The 22,014-nt window shown below is 36.3% G+C and overlaps 1 protein-coding gene across 1 annotated transcript in view; it reads right to left on the bottom strand.

The window, feature by feature from the left end:
• Positions 1-244: 244 nt before the first annotated feature.
• ARHGAP19 (Rho GTPase activating protein 19) overlaps positions 245-22,014 on the bottom strand; it is a gene marked incomplete in the record, with an annotated part of 40,195 nt that continues 18,425 nt past the window's right edge. Inside the window, 8 exon segments of the mRNA XM_072424320.1 lie at positions 245-2,381; positions 3,495-3,581; positions 10,214-10,315; positions 11,549-11,629; positions 13,315-13,527; positions 15,281-15,346; positions 18,319-18,405; positions 20,203-20,429. Of these exon segments, the coding sequence (XP_072280421.1) occupies positions 2,325-2,381; positions 3,495-3,581; positions 10,214-10,315; positions 11,549-11,629; positions 13,315-13,527; positions 15,281-15,346; positions 18,319-18,405; positions 20,203-20,429 (920 nt within the window).

Genomic DNA, 22,014 nt, shown 5'->3' on the forward strand with positions numbered 1-22,014 from the left:
CTGTGTTTTGTTGTTTTTATGGTTTTGTTCGTAATATCCCAATAAAAATGAACTCATAGAGCATATCCCATGCAACGGCGCATTCGGGGAAAAAAAAAACCACAAGCTACAAACACAAGGGTTAAGGCATTTAGGAGAGAAGAATAGATTAAAGCATCTTACACTGCACTACTCTGTAGGATATACTGAGATGTTTTGTGATCCACCTTCTGTATAAACAGAACAAGGCCAGTAGATGCAACTGTTCTAGGATGCATTTTCTTTATAAGCTTTAGAAGCAAAGAATCTGCTCTAAAAAAAACAGAAATCAGGAATACAGACACACATTTGTACACAGTATAAAAAAACAGCTCTTCCTATAAACCACAAAGCATTGTATACAGCTTACTAACTTTAGAACAGTAGGGAACACACAGGAATAGGGGGGTAAGCCAGTGCTTTGACTAAAGCAGAAGTTAGTATTTGCCTTGGAAAATGTTCATGTTCACACAAACTGAACATATCCTTTTGCATATTCTTGACGAATCAAAAAAGTTTGTCCATAGTTGTGCACATAACTGCTATAACAGTTTGAAAGAAATCTGGATGAGTAAAAAAGCTCATTCAAACATAAGCGCAGTGCAAATGCATGGATGCATATTCACAATGTATGTTCCCGAACATTATTCTAAGGCAGTTAATTTATACAGGTGCCCAAGCTGCAAAACTTGTTACCACAATGTTAATATGTAAGTTGGGCAACAGCAGCCTCCAACACCTTAATAATGACATCTGACAGATTCCCTTCCCTATATCAAACACTAAATGAAGAGGACATTAAATGGCACTGTAGCTAGCTAAATAGTGGTGGATAAATGTTTTTTTTTTAGCTTTCTACCCCCGTTTTACTTGCCCTGATACTATATTCAGACACAAAATACTTAACACCCTAATAAATGTAGCTTTGGACTTTGCAAATCAATGGTGTGCATTCAACAAAGGTGCAGTCATTTTAAAAGTACCGAACGTATAGAGGAATGTTGACAGTGTAACCAAAGCTGGCCTGGGCTGCTTCAGCAGCAGTTTTCTCACAGTATTTTACCTTGACAACAGATATTTGCTAAAGAACCATGGTAGATATTTACTTTGATCTCATAGTCTTAACTGGCTGAAGGATGGTTATATAACCTTTTAAATTCACACCAATCATCCTCATTACCCATTTAACACATACATATTCCATGTAACCTAAACAGTTACTATCATTCTGAAAACAAGTTAGTCAATCGGTTAAATCAGCCCACAAATTCCATATAAGAGAACTTTACAAAACCTCCACATACAATCATATTCACATTCATAGTTTTTTTTTTTCATTGTACCCAAATGTAGTATTAAGTTAAGAGTTGCCTTTGTGCAGGAATCTGCTAGATTTCCCCGGCAGCAGGCCCGCTCCTCCCATTCCCCTGGAAAATTCCAGATTCTTTCTCCAGGGGAAGGTGACAAATGTTTTGACATTGTAACCGTAGAGCAAGGGTGCCCAACTCCAGACCTTGGTGGCCATTATTCCCACACATTAGTAGCAGGTCTATACCATTAGTCAATTTAGTAAGGTGTGGTTTACAAAGAGTCGGAAAATGTTAATATATGAAAAACCTAGCCTATATGTTGCCAGCAAAGAATTGAGTTGGAACTCTTGTTCTAATGAGATAAAACAGATGAGTCCAGTTTTCAGTCCACCAGCATCTACCAAAACATAAATATTACATCTGGGTGTATTAAGTTTTTAAAATTCTATGTCCGCCACCAAAACAGCATACAAAAACTTCACTATGCTGGTATGTATAGAAACTTCCTCATGTGAAGGCACCACAAACATAATACAGTTTTGAACAAATCTCAAGCGCCTAGAAAACTTAGAAAAATTCATGGCTTCTCAAATGGTTCATTGATTTGTCCACTGCTGTATATACATATAACTCCTGATGAACTGGAAGCCCATCTAATTACATAGCATCACATTATATCTCTATAACAAATGCAAACTGTAATATAAAGTTTAAAAACATGCATGTACATGTTTAAAAGGCTTTAGTATTTAGACAATAGCTTGTTGCTTAAAAAATGGTTTTTGGTGTTAAAAAATAAAAATGTAAAAAAAAAAAAAAAAATATTAAAAAACCAAAATGCTACAATAAAACAGGCCAGAGATGGGTACACGTTTACACAGGATTAGTTAGGTCACAGCTTTTTTTGTAACAGTTGTCCACAGGATAAAACAATTGCATATATAAAAGTAAACAAAAAATAATAATCTGAAAAAAACAATATCCCCTAGATGATGCTCAGATTGATGTTTCTTGTGTTGATAACTGCTGAGTTCTCTTTAGTTTGCTGGATCCCTATTGAAACAAAGAGAAAGTTGAAATATTTTTAAAAATAAATTTGTTGCAAACACATCATTACTGTTACTACTGAAACTTTGTAAAGCCAGCACTTCAGATAGTTGTTTTGATGACTATATTAATATAATTGGTTATACTTTGTATGTAATATTCTATATGGAGGATTATTATTATACAGTATTTATATAGCACCAACATATTATGCAGAACTGTACAAAGTCCATAGCCATGTCACTAGCTGTCCCTCAATGGAGCTCACAATCTAATGTCCAAACCATAGTCATGTCATTAACACAGTCTAAGGTCAATTTAGGGGGGAAGCCATTTACCCTAATTGCATGTTTTTGGAATGTAAGGAGGAAACTGGATCACCTGTAGAACCCACGCAAGCATAGGGAGAACCTGCAAACTCCATGCAGATAGTGTCTTGGTTTAGATACGAACCTGGGACCTAGCGCTGCAAAGGCCAGAGTGTTAACCACTGAGCCACTGTGCTTATGACATGTGTTCTCTTCTGCTGATCCTGTCTTACTGATGATGTCAGTATGAATGACTGAAAGCAGACTTTGGATTTCATGAAACTTCCTCAAAATATATAGGCAAAAAAAATGTACTCTTTGCCTAATTTGCAAAAACTCAGGGAACATTTTCCCCCACTCAGAACTATTTTAGCTATAAGATTGCCATGCACCCTTCTTTTGAGGTCTGATAAGGTGAATTATGATTTTGAAAAATATCAATCAAAATTTTTCTCCTTTATTGAATTCAAGGGAAAACAATGTGCGCACCACCTGTGATGACACAGTAGTAACAGTACACTTGTCATAAGAGAAATAAGAAAGGCCATTGACTTTGATCTGAAAAAGCTAATTGCTGGCTGGTATTAGCTTTGGTGCTTTGCATTTCTGATATAAACAAATACCTGATCTCTACTTAGGAGCAAGGGGGTCAAAACTATTACAGCAGTGAGTAAGTGTTCTTAAAAGGAAATCAAGAATGACAGGCGTCTTGTTTGTGTCATGACAAAATGTCCTTTAAAGGCCTATGAGTATTTTTTTTTTTTTTTACATTTTTTGTTATAATCCCCCCCACCTTAAAAAAAAAACTGACCTCTTTCCCATGTTTTCTTTCCTGGAATTCATCTGAAAGTTTCAGTTTTGCCCGGGTAAAGTACATTGCTGGAGAATCTTGGGGAACCTGTAGTTAGAACATTGTAGTTAGAACATAACAGTTACAGAGCTAGAAATTGGCATTTTAAATGAAAAAAAATATGTATATAATATATAATGTCTGCAATCAGAACAATTACTATCACCAATATTACCAGTATGTACAGCATCCAGACAGCAAAGTATATATGTATAAAAGCCAATAACTTTTTGTCTAAGATCCTCAATTAGGCATACCCAAAGCCAAAAATACAAGTACACACACATACCCACATAATTTTAGAAGTTGGGAGCTCCCCGATAACCCACCACATTCCATTCATTTATTATCCATACTCTTTGTAATAAAACAAGAAAACATTAGGTGAATTAGCTGAACTGTTTTAAGTAAGATTGCATGTGTTAACGTAGAAAAAAAAATTATATGTTTTATTTAGAGTGTTCAACCCTGTGGATCTTGACTTTGTTAATACTAGCTCCTACCCTCTGTTAATAACATTCCTCTGTACGATTATATCACTGTTTTATATTGTATTTTTTATTTATGTTTTAACGTTATGCTGAATTCATCCAATAAAACCTCAAAAAATAAAATAAAATAGGAGCTGGCTACAGTTATTATTGGAAAGGCAGGTTCAATGACATTATTGGTTGCAAAGTAACGGTATATACTAGCATTTGCCAGCCAGTGGTCCACAGAAAAATTTGGACATTATTTGCAATTTTTATGTTGTATTATTAATAAAACAAAAATAATATTCTAATAAAATCTTCAAAATGACAATTTTCCCCTTATATTGCACTAAATTCATAAACTGTACTAGAGACTGGCAAACAAGGGAGGCGCAGCGTGACGTCACTGTAGTCTTAACCATTTCAACCAATTCTTCGATCATTAAAACAGTCATCCCGCTCCGCGAATACCGACTCTCAACCGATGGTTTTATTTTATTTGTTTAATACTCCGATGCTCTTTTAGGTAAGTATGACCTAACTGTGTATTTTCTTTACCTGTTATATTTATTGGCATCAAATAGTTTGACTTTGAAAAATATCATTTCTTGTTTGGTCTTAAATTCAAATGAAATAAACCCACAATGACTGAGAAAAAGCAATTTAATATTTTGTATTTCCCTAGTAATACCAAAGATAAAGCAACTAATGATAATAGTACCTATAGTAATACTTCACTTAACCAATCAATGAATCAAAGCCTCCACAGTCCTCGTCAGACACCATTAGGAGGATCATTATTTTACAAATGTATTTATCTTTTTTTAAAAAATTCATATTAATGGTCCGCGGGATTTAAAATTATGAATTTAGTGGTCCGTGAGGTCCGAAAGGTTGGCGACCGCTGGTATATACTGTATACATTAGTTCAGGTTTCTATTGAAGAATAACCTTATAGAAAGCTGAAGTAAACTAAAAACACTTTGTGATATTTCTAACTTACTTTACTTACACACTGGTTGCTTACAGGTATTTAAACAGTTTTTCTTACTTAACTGCAGGTGCAGTGTTCTTTCTAGGATACAGCTGCTCAGTGAGCTTCAAATAGCCTGAAAATTGCAGCAACGCGTTCTTGTGTAGACATCGAATGTATTTAAATGTTCTATTGTCTGAATGTTTTGACAATCACGTCTTCACAATTGCCATTCTTGGTAATTAACATTGTGTGATCAATCAGAAAATGGAGATTTCATTTGTAGTGATACATGAAAAACAGCATAAATAACGCTCCACAGCTCCATTATTCTGCCAGATCAATAGATAGATTTTGTACGGTAAATATCAAAACATTTACTTTGACAACTCTGATTTTTAGTATTCTTAAGAAAGATGGGAACAAAAAAAATGCTCTGTATGCAGATGTACTTTTATTTTTGGAAGATACATCCTCCTCCCAAGAAAAACAAACATTCATCCATGTGTGCTACAGTAGGGTTTCTCAACCAGAGTTCCGGGGAGCCCTGGTGGTTCCTTGAGCAATGAGCAAATTGTACCTCTCAGGTCAGTTTAAGAGACACTAATGAACCTTTTTATCATCTATAAGGGCGACATTCTTTTCACAGGCTAGCAACGTAAAAGGAATTTCTTCCACTGACCACTATTCTAATATACCCTTACTTGTGGGTATAGTAATTTAAACTGAAGTTCATTGAAGAGCTGAAAGTTTTTTCAAAGATTCCTTCATGATAAAAAAAAAGTTGGGAAAGACTGACAGAGTTGAAGTCCTCACATAAGTGCAATAAATGTAATTTGCTTTCTGCAGAATGCTAATACCAACCTTCCAAGTTTGCAAGCTCGATTAGAAATATTATCTATGCAAACCAGAGACTGGCAAAGACCCCCCCTCCCCCTTGACCATTGTATATTTTAATAAATTGTAATCTGGATAACTCCAAAAGATTAATTATTATACATACCTAAATAAAAACATCAAAAGAAAAAACAAACACTACAATGACTCAAGTATAAACGTAGGACATGAAATGGCCACCACTTCTAACATTCAAAACATAATTGTTGGAAACGCCAATACAATTGATGTGGATAAATACATTCATTGTGTCCTATTTTTAAACATTTATATAAAAGAGAAAACATTACCATCACCTGTTTACATTACTATCACGTTTATATTTGTTTTATGCGCATTTAAAAGTGTTTTAAAGCTTATCTTTAAAACGCTAAAAAACTTTTATAAACGCCTATGATGCGTTTTAACACGAAATGCTGCAATTTTACATAAGCATTTATAAAAGTTTTACTTTTAACCCTTTCAGGGAATGAGTACAGGGGTACATAAAACCCCTTACTCATTCCCTGAAAGGGTTAAAATATGTATAGAAAATTGGACAAGGCTTTAATGTTAAATTATTTTATTAAATGTATGTGTGTTTGTGTAACTAAACTTTTTTTTGACAGGTTATCCCAATGACAGGATGATTCTCAGGGCTGCAATCATGACATGAGTACAGCCATGGGACTCCTGACTGTGAGGGATCTCCGGGCACTAGGGGTTAAATGAGGACAAGGCTCTCCATTCACCTCTAGTGCTTTGTGATTGGCTGAGGTTTTACATTTCTCAGCCATTCAGCACTAAACTTGAATAGGGAGCCATGTGCCCTTCATCTCTTGTGCTCTGTGATTGGCTGAGAAATAGGAAAACCTGATGACTGCTCAAGCATCATCAGGATTCCCCTTTCCTCAGCCAATCAGGGAGCAGAGCAGTCAGCGGAGCTCTGCTATGCTGACAGCTCCACTCTCCTGATTACTCCCGCAGCCCTAGAGGAGCTGTGACATGTGTTCTGTATCTTTAGCACATACTACAGCTCCTCTAGGGCTTTTTCAAGTGTTTTAGGTCACTTACACTTAAATGATTTTTTGTGCATGGTTGTTGGCTAGTAGATTGCTCTCTGTTCTCTGTAAAACTTTTTATTACTAAACAGCAAGCAAGAGTCGTAGTGTACACAAATATCGATTTATACTTAATGCAGTGTGCTTCCAAGCCCCTTTTAGCCGGGTGCACCACCTGACGCGTTTCAGCAACCACCCAGCTGTTTTTGGTTGATACTGATGAGTTTAGTCACAATACAGGGGCTGCCAACCAACTACAGTTTCTTCCAAACCAGCTTAAAAAAATTTCTGGGTTGAGCACTGGTAATGGCATACTTAACCATACCCAACTAGCAGATGTATTTATAACTGCACACTTAGAAGATTTTGGGATTGGGAATCTAATTAGATAGACAAGCAAAGATTATAATTAACTGTCTAACAAGTGCCTCTTTAGCAAATATTTGCATGCTTAAATTTGGCTTATTACCTTACCCCAACTTTCAGCCCTACCGTACAACACAGACAGTTATAAAGGCAATGCTAGTTTACCAAATTACCAGACTTTAGAATAAACTGCATTTGAAATAACTGATAACTCTGGAAGCATATGGACTATCGAAAAAAGTAGGAGTCACTCTTCTCTACATCCGCTGTATATGGCTAATTTACTCAAATAATTTGTATTTAGGTAGTAGACAAAGTCTTGTTTTTTTGTGCTTGCAAACTCCACTACAGCTATTTCCTCAAATCTTTGAATTTAGCTTGTGGTAGGGTCAATCGGATCTGACCATGCCACATCCCAAATAGGAAAAACAACAACATTGGGTAGAAGGGGGTAGATGCAAAGCAATTGTAGGGCCTCAATCTGTTAACAGGAATCTAATCATGAGAAGTTCTGGCTGTTTGCAGACAAGCACAGCTACACAATAAGAGTTTGTGAATTTATAAAGTTCAGTTACAAATAACATGATTCTTTTTAGAATTTCCTTTGTTGGATTTTGGGTCTTTATTCTCAGATATATACATAGCACAACAAACTTACTAAAGCTACTCTACCGTGTTTCCCCGAAAATAAACCCTAGGGGGCAATGTAAGCCCAACCACCGAAAATAAGCCCTATTGGCAGCTTCTTTGTGCTACAGAGCAGCCGTTGCAGCAGACTTCCGAGAGAGCAGTCACGTGGTACCCGGCGGTAAAGGTATACCAAGAGAAGAGGACGGAAGCAGCCAGGATGCACACTGCAGGATCAGAGTACGGTATCCGTAGTGGCGAGTACGTTTAATTTTTTTTTTTTACCAAATGCTGACCTCCACTGACACCAATGATTTTTGGGGAAATATAGTAAATGTTAGGGGGGGGGCAAATGGTGCTTTGTATTGTGTGGGGGCACACATGGGGACAATGCATACCCCACATAATATAGTGCTCCCACAGTTAAGTACCGTATGTATCTTCACATATGGGGGCATGCTTTGTTTTGTATGGGGGCACGCATAGGGAGAATGCATTCCCCACATAATATAGTGCCCCCACATTACGTTATGTGTGTTCACATATGTGGCCATGGTATGTAGATTTTTGTACATGAACAAATACATGTACAGATTGTTGTACATGAGAAAAATAAGACATCCCCTGAAAATAAGCCCTAATGCGATTTTCAGAGGTAAAGTTAATGTAAAACTGTATCTTATTTTCGGGGAAACACAGTACTACTAGTGAAGTGAATGCAAAGGGCCTGATTTATTAAAGCTCTCCAAGGCTGGAGAGGACACACTTTCAAAATCAGTAAAGCTGGATAATCCAGCAAACCTGGAAAAGATTTCCTAAAAGTAGATTGATATTTGTTAGTAAATGTTTTCAATCCTGGACCAGATCCATGTTTGCTAAATCACCCAGCTTCACTGATGCATGTGTATCCTCTCTAGCCTCGGAGAGCTTTAATAAATCAGGCCCAATGTATGAACCCTCCAACTCAGGGGTGTCAAACTCAAATACACAGTGAGTCAAAATTAAAAACTTGGACAAAGTCGTTGAAATTTATTGAAAAAAAAATTTAGAATGTTTTTTCTTCTCATTAGATATAAAACCTTTTCATATGAAAACAGAGGTTTTGCTTAACATTCAATCTGGAACAAGCCTATATTAAAGTGGCCTAAACATTTTTTTATTTAAGAAAAAATATTATATATCTTCCTCTATTTGTAGCCTTCTGGGCTAAATTTCAATGGTAACCTTTTTGCACAGGCTCACAATACTATTAAAAATTTTCTTCTATGAAAAACCAACCTTTCAAGTCCATGCCTTGGAGTAGCAACGATAAGTACATAAAGATAACATTTATTCGTGGTCCAAGCCAGATACCTGGCATCTCTTCTTGGATGTTAGTTCATCAATGTTTGGGGTCAGGCTTAGAGCTGAGGAAATCCTCAGGATTGAGTGAAAGTGTTTATCAGTAAGACTCCTCCTGTGAAATGTTTTGTTCATCTTCATTGTAGAGAATAGTTGCTCACACAGATATGTGCTGCCGAACATAGAGAGCAGTTGAGCAGCTTGGGTACGGAGCTGTGGCATTGTGTCAGGAATGTAACATGGATGTTGTGCAGCGACCACAGCGTCATACACTTGGGTAACAGCAGGCTACACACAGCCTGAGACATCGCTATATATGACACAAGACCATGGGTCGCCAAGAAGCCCCTGTAACTCAAAAAGCCTCCTGGCACATCCCACGTGTAGCTGAGGGGGGAGTGCTGGAAATGCCAAACGCGGCCAATGAGGAGCTCAATCCTATAAGTGGCCCGCTGCCGGAACCTTGCTAATGCTTCATGACCNCGCCCGCCCCCACCCACCCACTAATGTGTAGCAGTAAGTAGTACCTTACCAGCAGAGAGAGCTCTTTAACTTTGATAATATGTGGTATAATAGAATAAATAACACTGCCAGTATCATAATTTGGTATATCTCTTTCGCAATGCTTTAGATGGAAAAATTTGTCTTACTAGAAAATTGAATCATTTATTACTTATGATTGCATGTTTTGTTGTAATGAGTAAGCCTTTTGGAGAAAATGAATAAAACAGAAAAGATCAAATTAATCAATTGGCTATTTTTTTTTTACCAATGCAAATATTTGGGGATGGTGGGGTGGGGTGCACGATATTTAGCTATAGTTATAAACTTCTGTTCTGCTTGATATGCAACCCCTAATCTGAAATGCAGGCAACATACTTCACAATAAACTCATATACTACAGTATATTACATTTTAGAATGCTTGATTCAGAGTTTGTGAATAATATATATCTCTACTTACATATTTCAGATTTTCTTTAACTTGAGATCCATGTGAGGGGAGTGGTGGAGATATTGTCCTGCTTTTCTTTTCAGATGACACCTGTCCTCCTAATACTTTGCGCTGGTAAATTGATAAAAACAGAAAAGTTTTACTACACAAGAATGATATCTTAGTTTCATATAAATGATAGGACAATATTTAGGACATGCACTCTCTTTTGCCCTTTTTTTTTTTTGTTTTTTTTTTATGTATCACTTTCTATTTTGTCAGAAAGTACGGTAAAGACATCAATAGGTACATAAAAGGCAACAAAAACTCTCTAACCCTTCTTGTCACGCTATATACAAGAAAACGTTTAGCACTTTGCATTTTGTTATGTGTACAATATAAAAAAAAGATGTGTAGTGCCACATGTATTCACTGAAATAAATCAACCACAGACCCCAACCTACTGTTTTGTTAGGAGAAGCCAGAGCTGTAGGGCCTTATTTTTTAAGGCTCTCCAAGACTGGAGAGGATACACTTTCATTGGTGAAGCTGGGTGATCCCGCAAACCTTTGATAAATCAGGCCCATAATGTTTAGAGGTCACCAGCATGTTGGTTAAAACTGTTGATATGTAGCTAGCTATTTAGATATACTGGTAATTCCTGAAGGCCATAGGATAGAAATGTGAACCAAACCAACTATTACTGATCTAACCGTGTTTCCCCACAGGGAGCCGCCATTTTCCTTTCTTCCTCTGCCCAACGAAGATCTTCGGCAATCACCCATCAATCACTGGCACACGCAAGGGAAGATGGGATTGCTAAGTTATCCCAGCAACCAAAGTTGACGTTACACATTTGCAGCTCAGTCTTTTTGCATATTCCTGGCGCGATCGGCAGTAAGAGTAGTTATTGCAGATGAGACATCACCTGTTCCTTTTTGCAATAACCACCTGCATGATCCTGTTTCTTGTAAAGTTGGACTTTACCTCTTCAACTTTAGTCTGCAAACAATGTAAAAGCTTTGGGAAGGGATTACTTTAGCAAGTCGCCCTGTGCCTAGATTATCTATTGGCTAAAAACATGTAGTAAAGGAAGCTTTTTGATCTTCCAATACTGTGATAAGTGTTCCATTCTGAAATCCTCAAAACATCACAACACAGACCTAATATTTTTTAAATTACAGTTTCATTGGCTTTCTAACAGCTTAGTAACACCTACTATGTGTTTATAATATAGGGCTGGCAGGCTTCACCTATCCTGGTGCAAAATAAAGTAATTAGCGAAAATATTGGAGAACATGCATTTTGTTTGCCAAAGGTGTGCATACAAAAAAAAAAAAAAAAAAAAAAAAAAAAAGGCTTTACCTTAATCATTCCACTAAAAGACCGTGAGCGTGTGTGTCTATTTCCGGTGACATCTGGGGTTCCTGCATTATGTTTATTAAACTAAAACAAAAACCAGAAACAAAACACATGTAAGATTTTTTTTTTCTTATTAAAAAAGTGCTCTTAAAAACAGACAACTTCTTTTGATGATAACTCTTTTTTTGGCTTAAAACACACACCAATACGTTACAATACACAGATAATTATACATTAAATTGCAATTATATATCTTAATTAAAAAATAAGTTTATGGGCAGCACAGTGGCACAGTGGTTACCATTCTGGCCTTTGCAGCACAAGGTCCCAGGTTTAGATCTCGGCCAGGACTATCTGCATGGAGTTTGCGGGTTCTCCCCATGTCTGCGTGGATTTCCTCCCACATTCCAAAAACACGCAGTTAGGTTAATTGGCTCCCCCTCAAAAATTGACCTTAGACTGTATTAAAGACATATGACTAGGGTAGGGACATTAGATTGTGAGCCCCTTTGAGCGACAGCTGTTGACATGACTATGGGCTATATACGGTGCTACGTAATATGTTGGTGCTATATAAATACTGTGTAATAATAATTAATAATAGTTTTGTACACCACTTCTACATATAGAAAGCCCTAGTTACATTTTACAATTTGGCCAGTGGAGGGCAGCATAACCCCAGTCTAAACTTACTATGTAACATAAATCAAAACCCCTTGTTTGTCATTGTTGGCAAATCTTCTTGCATAATTTAATCCATATTGGTCAGTTATTAGGGGGCAGGATGACAATTTCTGAGCAGGAGTTAAATTAGTCCCAGCAACCGCAGGTGATGTGTGGGGAATCTTCGATTCCTACACCGAGCTGCGCATTTTTGACAGTTGAGGAAAGCGATCAGGCCAATAAGTATATTTTATTGCAAAAGGGAGATCATCTGTTCCTTTCTGCAATAAATCTATTTTAGTTAAAAAAACAAAAAAAAAACTGTGCTTCACACACAAGCATGAAAAAAAGGACATTGTGTTCTGAGATCTGTTTGACTTTCTGTAGTCTTGTTTCAGATCGGTGACTCATCAGCAGCAAAAGCAGACACTATATTTTTATGTAAGTGGTTTACTTTAGCAGTCAAGGACCTTCCAAATGTCATGTGGGCAACAATGCATGACTATTTTGACCAAAACTAAAAATAATTTCAGGGAGCTGGAGCAATATAGAGAATCCTTCATGCATATTTTGATGCGTTAACATTAACTTTTAACAACTTTATTTTAAAACATTATTTTAGATTTTGTAATAACATAAGTACATGTGTTTTCTGTAGAACATTGCTTGTACTTCCTATCACTATTCAGATGTGTCGAAAAATTAAAACTGAGACTTTAATCCTTCCCTGCTCTATCCACGTCAAAAATCTTAACTGGCGAGGAGTCTGCAGAACGATAAAGCTAGTGAATTAAAAACTCCATTTCCAGTCCTAATAAAATACAAGCACTGAAAAGAAAAGAACCTCATTTCAAAGAGGTTCTGTTTTCTTCACCATATTGGGGCTTAGACAAAAAAAGAAGCCTGGAGCAAGAGCGACTCTTTAAAAGCAGATATACATGTCCATTTTTGATTTACTCAAAATACTAAAGCCACTAGATCAGTATTGCAGTTAGGAAACTGGCATTTTCAGGAGGAAAAAGGCTGCAAGGACAACCTATGTCATTTCAGTCAGCAAAGGTTTATTCTAGTCCTTGGAATAATCGTATCTTGCATTATCAGCCTACCTGGCGAAGGAGCTTTTTCTTTTTAGTAGAATCGGGCATATTGTGGACATGCTGGAAGAGCTCTCGCAGTGCCTGCTCAGTACGCTGCTGTGTCAGCTCCTGCTGAGAGGCCGATGATGATGGAGATGGTGATGAAGGCAATCGGTTTCTTTTCTGACCCCGTAAAAAGAGAAACTCAGTACGACTCTGCGAGGACAGCAAGTCCAGGTCATCCTGTACACATAGGAAAGAGGGAGGAAAAAAGCTGTACAGTTTTATTCAGAAAACACAAACCCCAGTTTTTTTTTTTTTTTACTTTAAAATGTTGCATATTACAAGAATAATAATAATAATAATAATAACCCCCCCCCCTTTTTTATCAGATTGGTGTTACTATATATGCACCTTCCTTTCTGAAACATCGCTCCATCATATTTTGAAACCCGAGTAAGTACTATGACACTAAGATGATCACTATTACTATGTTACACACCATATTGTGTTTACTGACATTTTTCACGCTTCTATGCATTAACCACTGTTATGACTACGTTCTTTGTATTAAGATTACATTGATTTAACATGCATAATGGATTATGTTTTTGTCTATTTATATTGTGTTAATTTATAGGATTTTTTCTTTTTTATTTTTTTTTTTTTTTCCAATAAGCTCATGTCCAGTAGTTGAACGTTTCTTACTAAGTCCCCTGAAGAAGCCTAAGAAGCGAAACGCGTCAGGACACAAGATTCTCAGTTGTTTATATAAATTCAGAAGGAATCTACTGTCTAGCACATGGTCTTTACCCCCTCCAAAAATAGAGCAGCAGGGAAGACCAGTAATTCTGTAAAACTGCATCTGTTTGCCCAATTTTTGAACTGTCCATTTAAATTAATTCACCGCGTTTAAAAATCCCTGGCTTTCTTTTCATTCCTTTCTTCAATTTATATATTACAACTCAGGATTTGCTATAGAACACCTCTATGTTTGTTCATAGATAAATTCCAAAATCATATACAAAAATGAAATGGATGTCTTTTGTTTTTTTAAATCGAAAACTTTTCCCACTGCTTCACCTGCTTTTTCATTGTTCCCTCTTGTGTACTTTTTATATTAATCAATAGGTTTTAATGGATAAATCCACCAAACTGGTATATACAGTAGCAAAGTTACAATAGGTGGTGTGATTCTTTTAGGAAAATGTGGGGATACTTACATCACACATCCTGGAAGGCTTCTGTCTGCTTCTTCTGAACATGGGCATGCGCAGAAGGGGCATTTTACTACAATGAGGGGAAAGAGATGCTGATCTCACGCTTGCACACTGCGATCTTTTTTTTCTCCTTTACAGCAGGCTTCGTCACCCGATCTCACACATGTGCAGTGTGAGATCAGGTGACGTATGCAGAAAAAAGGCAAAGAGGGTGGCGCCTGGTGCTTCCTCCGTGCTGGGCCAAAGGAGAATTCCAGGATGGAGCGGGACCCGATCGAAGACTTCTCCAGTGCCATCGAGGGATCTGATAACTGATATTTGATATCTGGTAACTGATTTTTTTTTTTTTTTAAGTTTACTTCTGCTTAAAGTTCTAGTATTATTTAGTAAAGGTAAGTAATGTAGGAGTAAGCTAGAACCCTAGTAAACTTTTATCCAAAAGACATACAAAGTGATAAACGTACATTAAAAATAAAATACAATGTGAGGGATTGTAAAAAAATAAAAGGGATAAAACGAACAAAAGGAGAACAAATGTGTAGTGATTGCTCATAGTGACCAATGGGGTTAACAACATTAAACAAGGAGTTTGATTAGTGAAAGTGAACTGAAGGTCTCTTAAACTGTATATAAAAGCCTTTAGCTTCTATAATTTTGTTTGTAAGAACTGTAATTAAAATGCTTCTTTCCCCCTAGTTAAACCTAAAAATTCTAAAGCTTGAACATGTTTATTCTCAAAAGATTAGCCTTTTTTTTTTATAATATATATATATTACCTTTGAGGACGGAGTCTTGTTACCTCCTACATATACTCTGGCATACTCCCGTATGTATGGAGGGGCCTAAAAGCAAACATGACATTTTAGAAAACTTCACTGCAGATTTCAAAAAAATCCTTCTATATAATTTATTTTCATGTGTGGTAATATACAATTAGCTTGCATTAAGCAATTTTAAAGTGTGGGGAAAAATAGCTGTTACAATATTTTTCAAACATATAATTACTATAAAAAAAACACATTTACTGTTACAATAATATATAACTATTGTGAAATATTTTCAGACAATATGCAACACAAAGTTAATAGCAATGTGTAAAATGTCAGGATACAACTAGCCAATGTGTTAAAATTTAGAATATTGGAGCCCATGTTTTTCTATTACAGATTTGTAACATTACAGTCAGTGAAAGTACATATTAGGACACCTCAGAACGGTATGAATCCACATTGTACTGTTGGAACACAGTAAATGAAATTCTAACTGGTTGTTATGGTTGGTTTACTACCCATTTTACTGTACACATTGCGTGAGTGCACAATGGTTTCAGAACCATTGTCTGGAAATTCATTTTATCATTGATTCCTGTGCATCTGTTGTATGTCTCCTTCTTTTGGTCAGAAATATGTGCTCTTTAAAGCGGAACTATCATGCAGGTTTTTAATGCAGAAAAGGACAGGATATTCTGCAATAAAACATACTTACCTGCTCGATTGCTATCTTCTCTCAAAAAGAAAAAAAAAACCTCAGCGAAGGATGCCGGGGATAGCGGATGCATCCTGGGTTACCCATGCACCTGCTGGGACTTGGTCCGAGAAAATAAAGAAGAGGAAAGGGGACAGATCAGGAACAAGTGGGTGTATTTAAAAAAATTGTGATCAGGCAAGTATAGTTATTTTATTGCAGAAGGGACAGGTGAATACCCTTCTGCAATGAAGGACCTGCCTGATTGCAATTTATTTTGAACAAAGGGTTTAGTTACACCTAACTAAAGTGAAACACTCAATATACATGCTAGCCTGTCTATAAAATCTCTCTTAGGGCTAGTTTACATGGACAACCTACAGACATTCTTGTGGTAGTACCCAGGAAGCTGCCAGACTGTCAATTACGAAGCAACTATCAAAATAATGTGGTTTTGATGGGTAGTTATCAACACTTGTAATGCATTCTCACCTTAGGTGCCCTGACACTTCAACGCCATAGCTTGTGAAAAATAGCCCTTATATTAACTGAAACTAGGTAATTGTTGACCTACCTAAACTATCCGTTCAATCAAGCCCCAATACTACAAAGTTGTAGGTAAATCTAAAGAAGATTGCAGTCAGGTTGTAATATTTATGGTGACCTTAGCATTGACCAGAGACAACTGCTTTAGGGTTACCTATGTATAGATATACAGGTATATAGGTATACACCCGACATGGTTCAAATTTTACGGCAACCAAAAGGGCCAAAATGACAACCGCCAAGACCCCAACCTCATCTTTTCTGGAGTTCAAAAGTAGTGCCACTCCAAAGGCCCCACAAACCAGGATGGATGCTATAGATGGGTAGGGGCTTGTCCATTCCCCAACCACTGACAAGATCAAGTAATCAAATCCAGAGGAACTCTAGTGACATTTTTTTTACTTTTAAAAGATCTTAGACATCAGGCAAAAGGAGCTTAAATATAGAGGTCCCTACAATTTAAGCTATCTGAAACCTTTTCTGATTCTTTCCCCTGCACAGTTATTAACAAATTATTTATATCAGTTTCCAAGGATTCTGCAGAAATGACACAATATTTTATATGGAAAGTTGTCTATTTCTACACTTCTGAATCAGAAAACTGTAGATTATAAACCTCTAAAACTAGAAGAACGGTGTAAAAAAGTCTACCCTTTTAACTTATCTTCTTTCCCCCCTGCACTGACCAAACATTACCCACCAATATCTGAAATGTTGGTCAGGTTAGGTCATTTAGGGGAAGGGGGTAGTTAAATAGAAGTACACTTATTTTTTAACTGCTAATTTTAAAGTCTTTATACAGTCTTGGGCAAAAACATTAAGAAAGCTAAACAATACAGGGTAAATCAATAACATGATATATGTTTTGCTAATCCATTATGCCACCATCAGCACTTCAGTCATTCAAACATTCAAAGAATAACTGTGAAACAATAAAGTCTACAAGCTTGTCTGTGACAGACCATAGACTCATCCTTTTCAAGAGAACTAAAATATTTATTGCATATTTCTTTCCACAGCTTTATAGCTCAGAATCCACATCTGACAATTCTTGGAGCGTCAATTACCTCTAGTATCAGAACTTCCTATTACATCCTCACCACAATTTTCTAAGAAATTCAGTGTGATTTACAGAACTGAATACACTTGGCTTTCCAAGTAGAAATCATAAAATATATTAGTGTGAAGTATGCTTTGTGTATTAGTAGTCATCTGAATTGCTTTAGGGTTGGTATGGCAACCTGGGGAGTTATTCAATATTGAGAAAAAGTAGGACTTCTGAAACATGCACGCTTTAAAACTGCAGTTATCACAATTAGGTTATATGAACAGCAGATGTTAATATTAGAAGCCAGATTTTTGTTAAAAAGTAGAACTAAAATTGCTCAACCAGGCAGGTTATTATTGCAAAAAGTTACAGGCAATGTTTCTGCTGCAGCAATCCCTCCTACTTGCCTGATCGCTAAAGGAAACATGCCAATTACCTGGCAATCCCAGCTTCCCGTGTTTGCAGGGTATAGAACGGGAATCTGGCGCGTATACAATGCTCGTCGTCCTGGCAAATCCACCAACAATGAACAATCGTAATGCAAGTGGAGGGGAGAGAGCGCAGCAGGGTGCCCCTTTGTACGCCTCTCCTAATAGAGGAGAACGGCCCTGTATGTACAACGCTTGTTCATGTATCGTGCAGTCTTTTGTTGTTGGAAAGGATCGTGAAAGAATATTGCACAGGTGTACCCAGCCTAAAATTGATTTTTTTTTTTTTTTTATAGCCTTGAAACAAAAGTAACATAATTGGGTTTACCTTAAAAAGCTTTTGGGAATGCTTTATCATAAATGTCACTCCATTAGTCAACTTTATTATATGTTCTTGCAAATCATTGGCTGTAACCTGTAATACAAAGGGAGGCATCAATAAATGTTCCTAATACACAGACACTTTAGTAGACCTGTACCACTCTTAAATTATATACTTCATCACTGCTTAGAGTCTGTCCAAGAGCCACATATTGAACTGATTGTGTGACACACTGTATACCACAAATTCATTCTATGTGTTTAAACAGGATAATTATAGAGCTATTCCACTCAACAAGGTAAAGTATGTATAGCCAAAAGTTTTTTTTATAGGATATATTTTGGTATAATGTACGGAAGAGTCAAAAACTCTGCCATACCTTTTTTTTTTATCTTTGAACCATTGAGAAAATTCCCTTACAAAGTGAAGGGAATTCCTTACTCAAATATTTGTCCCAAAAACAGGTATCAGAAGACTTTTCACCATTTTATTTTCTGGGGACAACATTTTGGATTCCTTCTAATTTTTCCCGTAATGACAATGGTCAGCAGGACAAACAAAGGGGTAAACAGAGGAAAAACACTGGGTTAAATCTTCCCCATTGAAAACACAGACAGCAATACAAAAAAAAAAAGTTTTGCCTGGAAATACTTTAGAGTGAGCTGGATTTTATTTGCAGCAACTCGCAAAAAGTAAGAAAATCATGAGTAATGCCCAATGGGCTTACACAACAGGATTATAATTGTACTAATTAATCATCCTAATCAGCCCTGTTAGGTTACTGTTGACCCTAATATAGAAATCTGTAAAGGCACTTAACCATGTATCTGTAATCTGCATATTAAAAGACATGCGTCCGCAACTACCGCCAACCTGGTGACCTCTAATGCACTGTTCAAATGAGAACACAGAGTACAGAAATGAGTAGAAAATGTTCAGAAGCATGAAAAGTAAGCATTTATTTAAAGATGTTATTATACTATTTATCTGAAATATTTCATAAAATCATTGTGGAAATGTATGCCATGAATTCTCAGGCATGTTGTGCCGTTTTAAAAAAGGTCCCCTATATGGTTGCCTTGAATAGCAAATTGTAAAAACAGCACTCAACTTTTGCTAGTACTAACACTTTCTTTTTGCCTGGCTTAAAAAACACAGCAAACCATGTCAGCGTGGCTAGCAGGAACAAGCCCTAAGTGCACACAATCCATTATGAAAATCTTTCTGCATGGTTCATCTAAATATAATCTAAATTACAGCTTTATCAATCCTTCAGGGAAGATGATTAGTGGTGTATTTAGAGAAAAACAGCAGTACTCCATTTAGTATTCAGTTTATTTACAAATTATTTTTCAGAGTTAACCTTTTTATTTGCTTTCATCAGTCTTTGAAAAGTATGAAGGCATGCAAACCATATCCAGAGAAGGCCGTTACTACATTATGTGGTTATTCATTCAACTAACTTTGTTCTCAAGGATGATAATCAAACAAAAACAACATGTAAAATTAAATGAAACTGTTGCTTTGTGGACATTTATTTCTCTAAACATTACCTGTATCAGACAAAGTCCCTTATTTTGGATAAATGGTTCTAAGGCAATCTGGTACAATTTGTTACTTGGCGAATGTACTCCTTGATGTGCATATTGTCACAGTGTATTTCAGGAATGGATTTACGCTTGAAGACATGCACTTTATTATCTACTATTATCTCCTAGGCCAATGTGATGCATTACACTTGACAGAAATTTGTCCAATCTCCAGGAAGACACTCATTCAATACTTAATCTGGTATATTTTCCTGCCAGAAACCTGGCCAAGATCCTTTATAACAACAGATTGTGTGGTGAGACATTCCTCCCACTCAACTTGCTTATGTGTGTCACTTACGTTCTTAGGCCATACGATATGTGGAGCAAACATCAAAGCCAGGTTGTGGGCAGACATCTTGTTTCGGTCCTGTTTTTTTGCAGTTTGGTACAGTAGATCCAACAGTAATTTGAGAAGGTTCCTGTTGGGGGATGGGAGCAAAAGGAATAGGAGCTGCAGAGCCTCAATTTGTCTTTCCTTATCAGGAACCCCTGTCCGGTTACCCTTGTCATCAAAAAGCATAAGGTCTGTAAAAAAAATAATTTTTTGTTTAGCCTCATGACATAGTCTTATAGGTTTGAATAATTTGACAAAACCTACACTATTGGAAGAATCTGCTTCTTTTATATGTGTATAGTAGCAGCATTTCTACTTTTGGTATTTAGTAAAACAGCTATTTTTCAAAAATTAATTTTGTAACTTCTCATTGCTCAAAGAGGTCTTGTGTGCTGCAATATTTAAATTGTGGCTTTGCAAAAAAAAAAAAAAAAAAAAAGTCAAGGGTTGGCCTGCCCTCCCCGGCAATTCATTTTTGGTCCTGCGAAATACAACATCCATGACATGTGGGCGAAATAAACCAACATTTGAATTTCATTGCAATTTAGAATTTACATATTAACTTGGTTGGAGTTTAGTATTTTTAAGGAGCAACTTATTGTACATAGTACAAAGAACCAATTCAATAGTGGGACTTTTAAGGCATAGTTTACCAATTAGACTCAACAACTATCATCTTTAACTAAAATTTTTTTTTTCATTATGAAAATAAAATGTTTTGGATTTTAGTTGTACTATGTATTGGTATTTGTGATGTGGCATTGTGTATAATCACCCTATCTTAGAACCGAAAAAAACTAGATGGCTAGATCAAAACCAAAAAAAAAAAGAAGTGCTAATTTTGTATTTTTTTCCCATTAATTAATGTAGTTATTTGCATTAAGATAGATATATACATATGGTTACAATAAAAAGAAATCACAACCACACTCAACCACTAATCAAAGCGTTTGTTGAACACGTAGAAATTTAAAATCAGCCGTATAGTACTATGCAATCACTAATCGCCAATCGCTAAAACACTGCATTTCAAACAATAATATGAGCAGACAGACAAATGTAGGATCAGTACTTTTTTCATGAAAATTAAACAAATGACTCTAAAAAAAGAATACAAAAGGATTTGATGTGCTCAAAAAGGTGCTCATGTACACAAACATATACATGTGCAATCACAACATTATAATTTCAGAAGCATTGAAATCATGAACACTGTAGCTCTATACAAATGAATAAGTGTGGTTTAGAGTAAGAGAGAATTAATTAAAAATATAGGCAATGAGACAAAACATTGAATTGCGTCACCATCCAAAGTAGGCAGCTTTTAAAGCAGCAACAAGTAAAACTTAAGGTAGAAAAGGTTTGTTAACTCCTGTTACTCACTGAATTAAAGAAAGTATAGCTATGCCAACCCCTTAGTTTGTAGTCAAAGTCAAGAATAAATAGGGAGAGTAAAGGTTTTTTTTTTTGGCAAACATGTATTAGCAAAACTAATTGATAACAGTCCCACTAGTGGTGTAACCTAATCCAGTATAACAATAGGTTTTAGATAGTCTCAGCCCCTTGAGGATACATAGGGTTGTTTAGGACTAAAATCTAAAATTTCTCCTAACTTATGTTGAGTCTGTAACCTCATATAGAAATGCTTGATATTTGACCTCAGATCCCGATGAGTTTCGCCTGCTTAGGCTTCCTCAGAGGAATGTGAGAGAATACAATAAAAACACACCATGGATTTATGTCAAGCACAAACTTTTTTGCTCCAAGGTGAACCAA

The sequence above is a fragment of the Pyxicephalus adspersus genome, chromosome 10, assembly GCF_032062135.1.
Source record: "Pyxicephalus adspersus chromosome 10, UCB_Pads_2.0, whole genome shotgun sequence".
NCBI classification, from domain to species: Eukaryota; Metazoa; Chordata; class Amphibia; order Anura; family Pyxicephalidae; genus Pyxicephalus; species Pyxicephalus adspersus.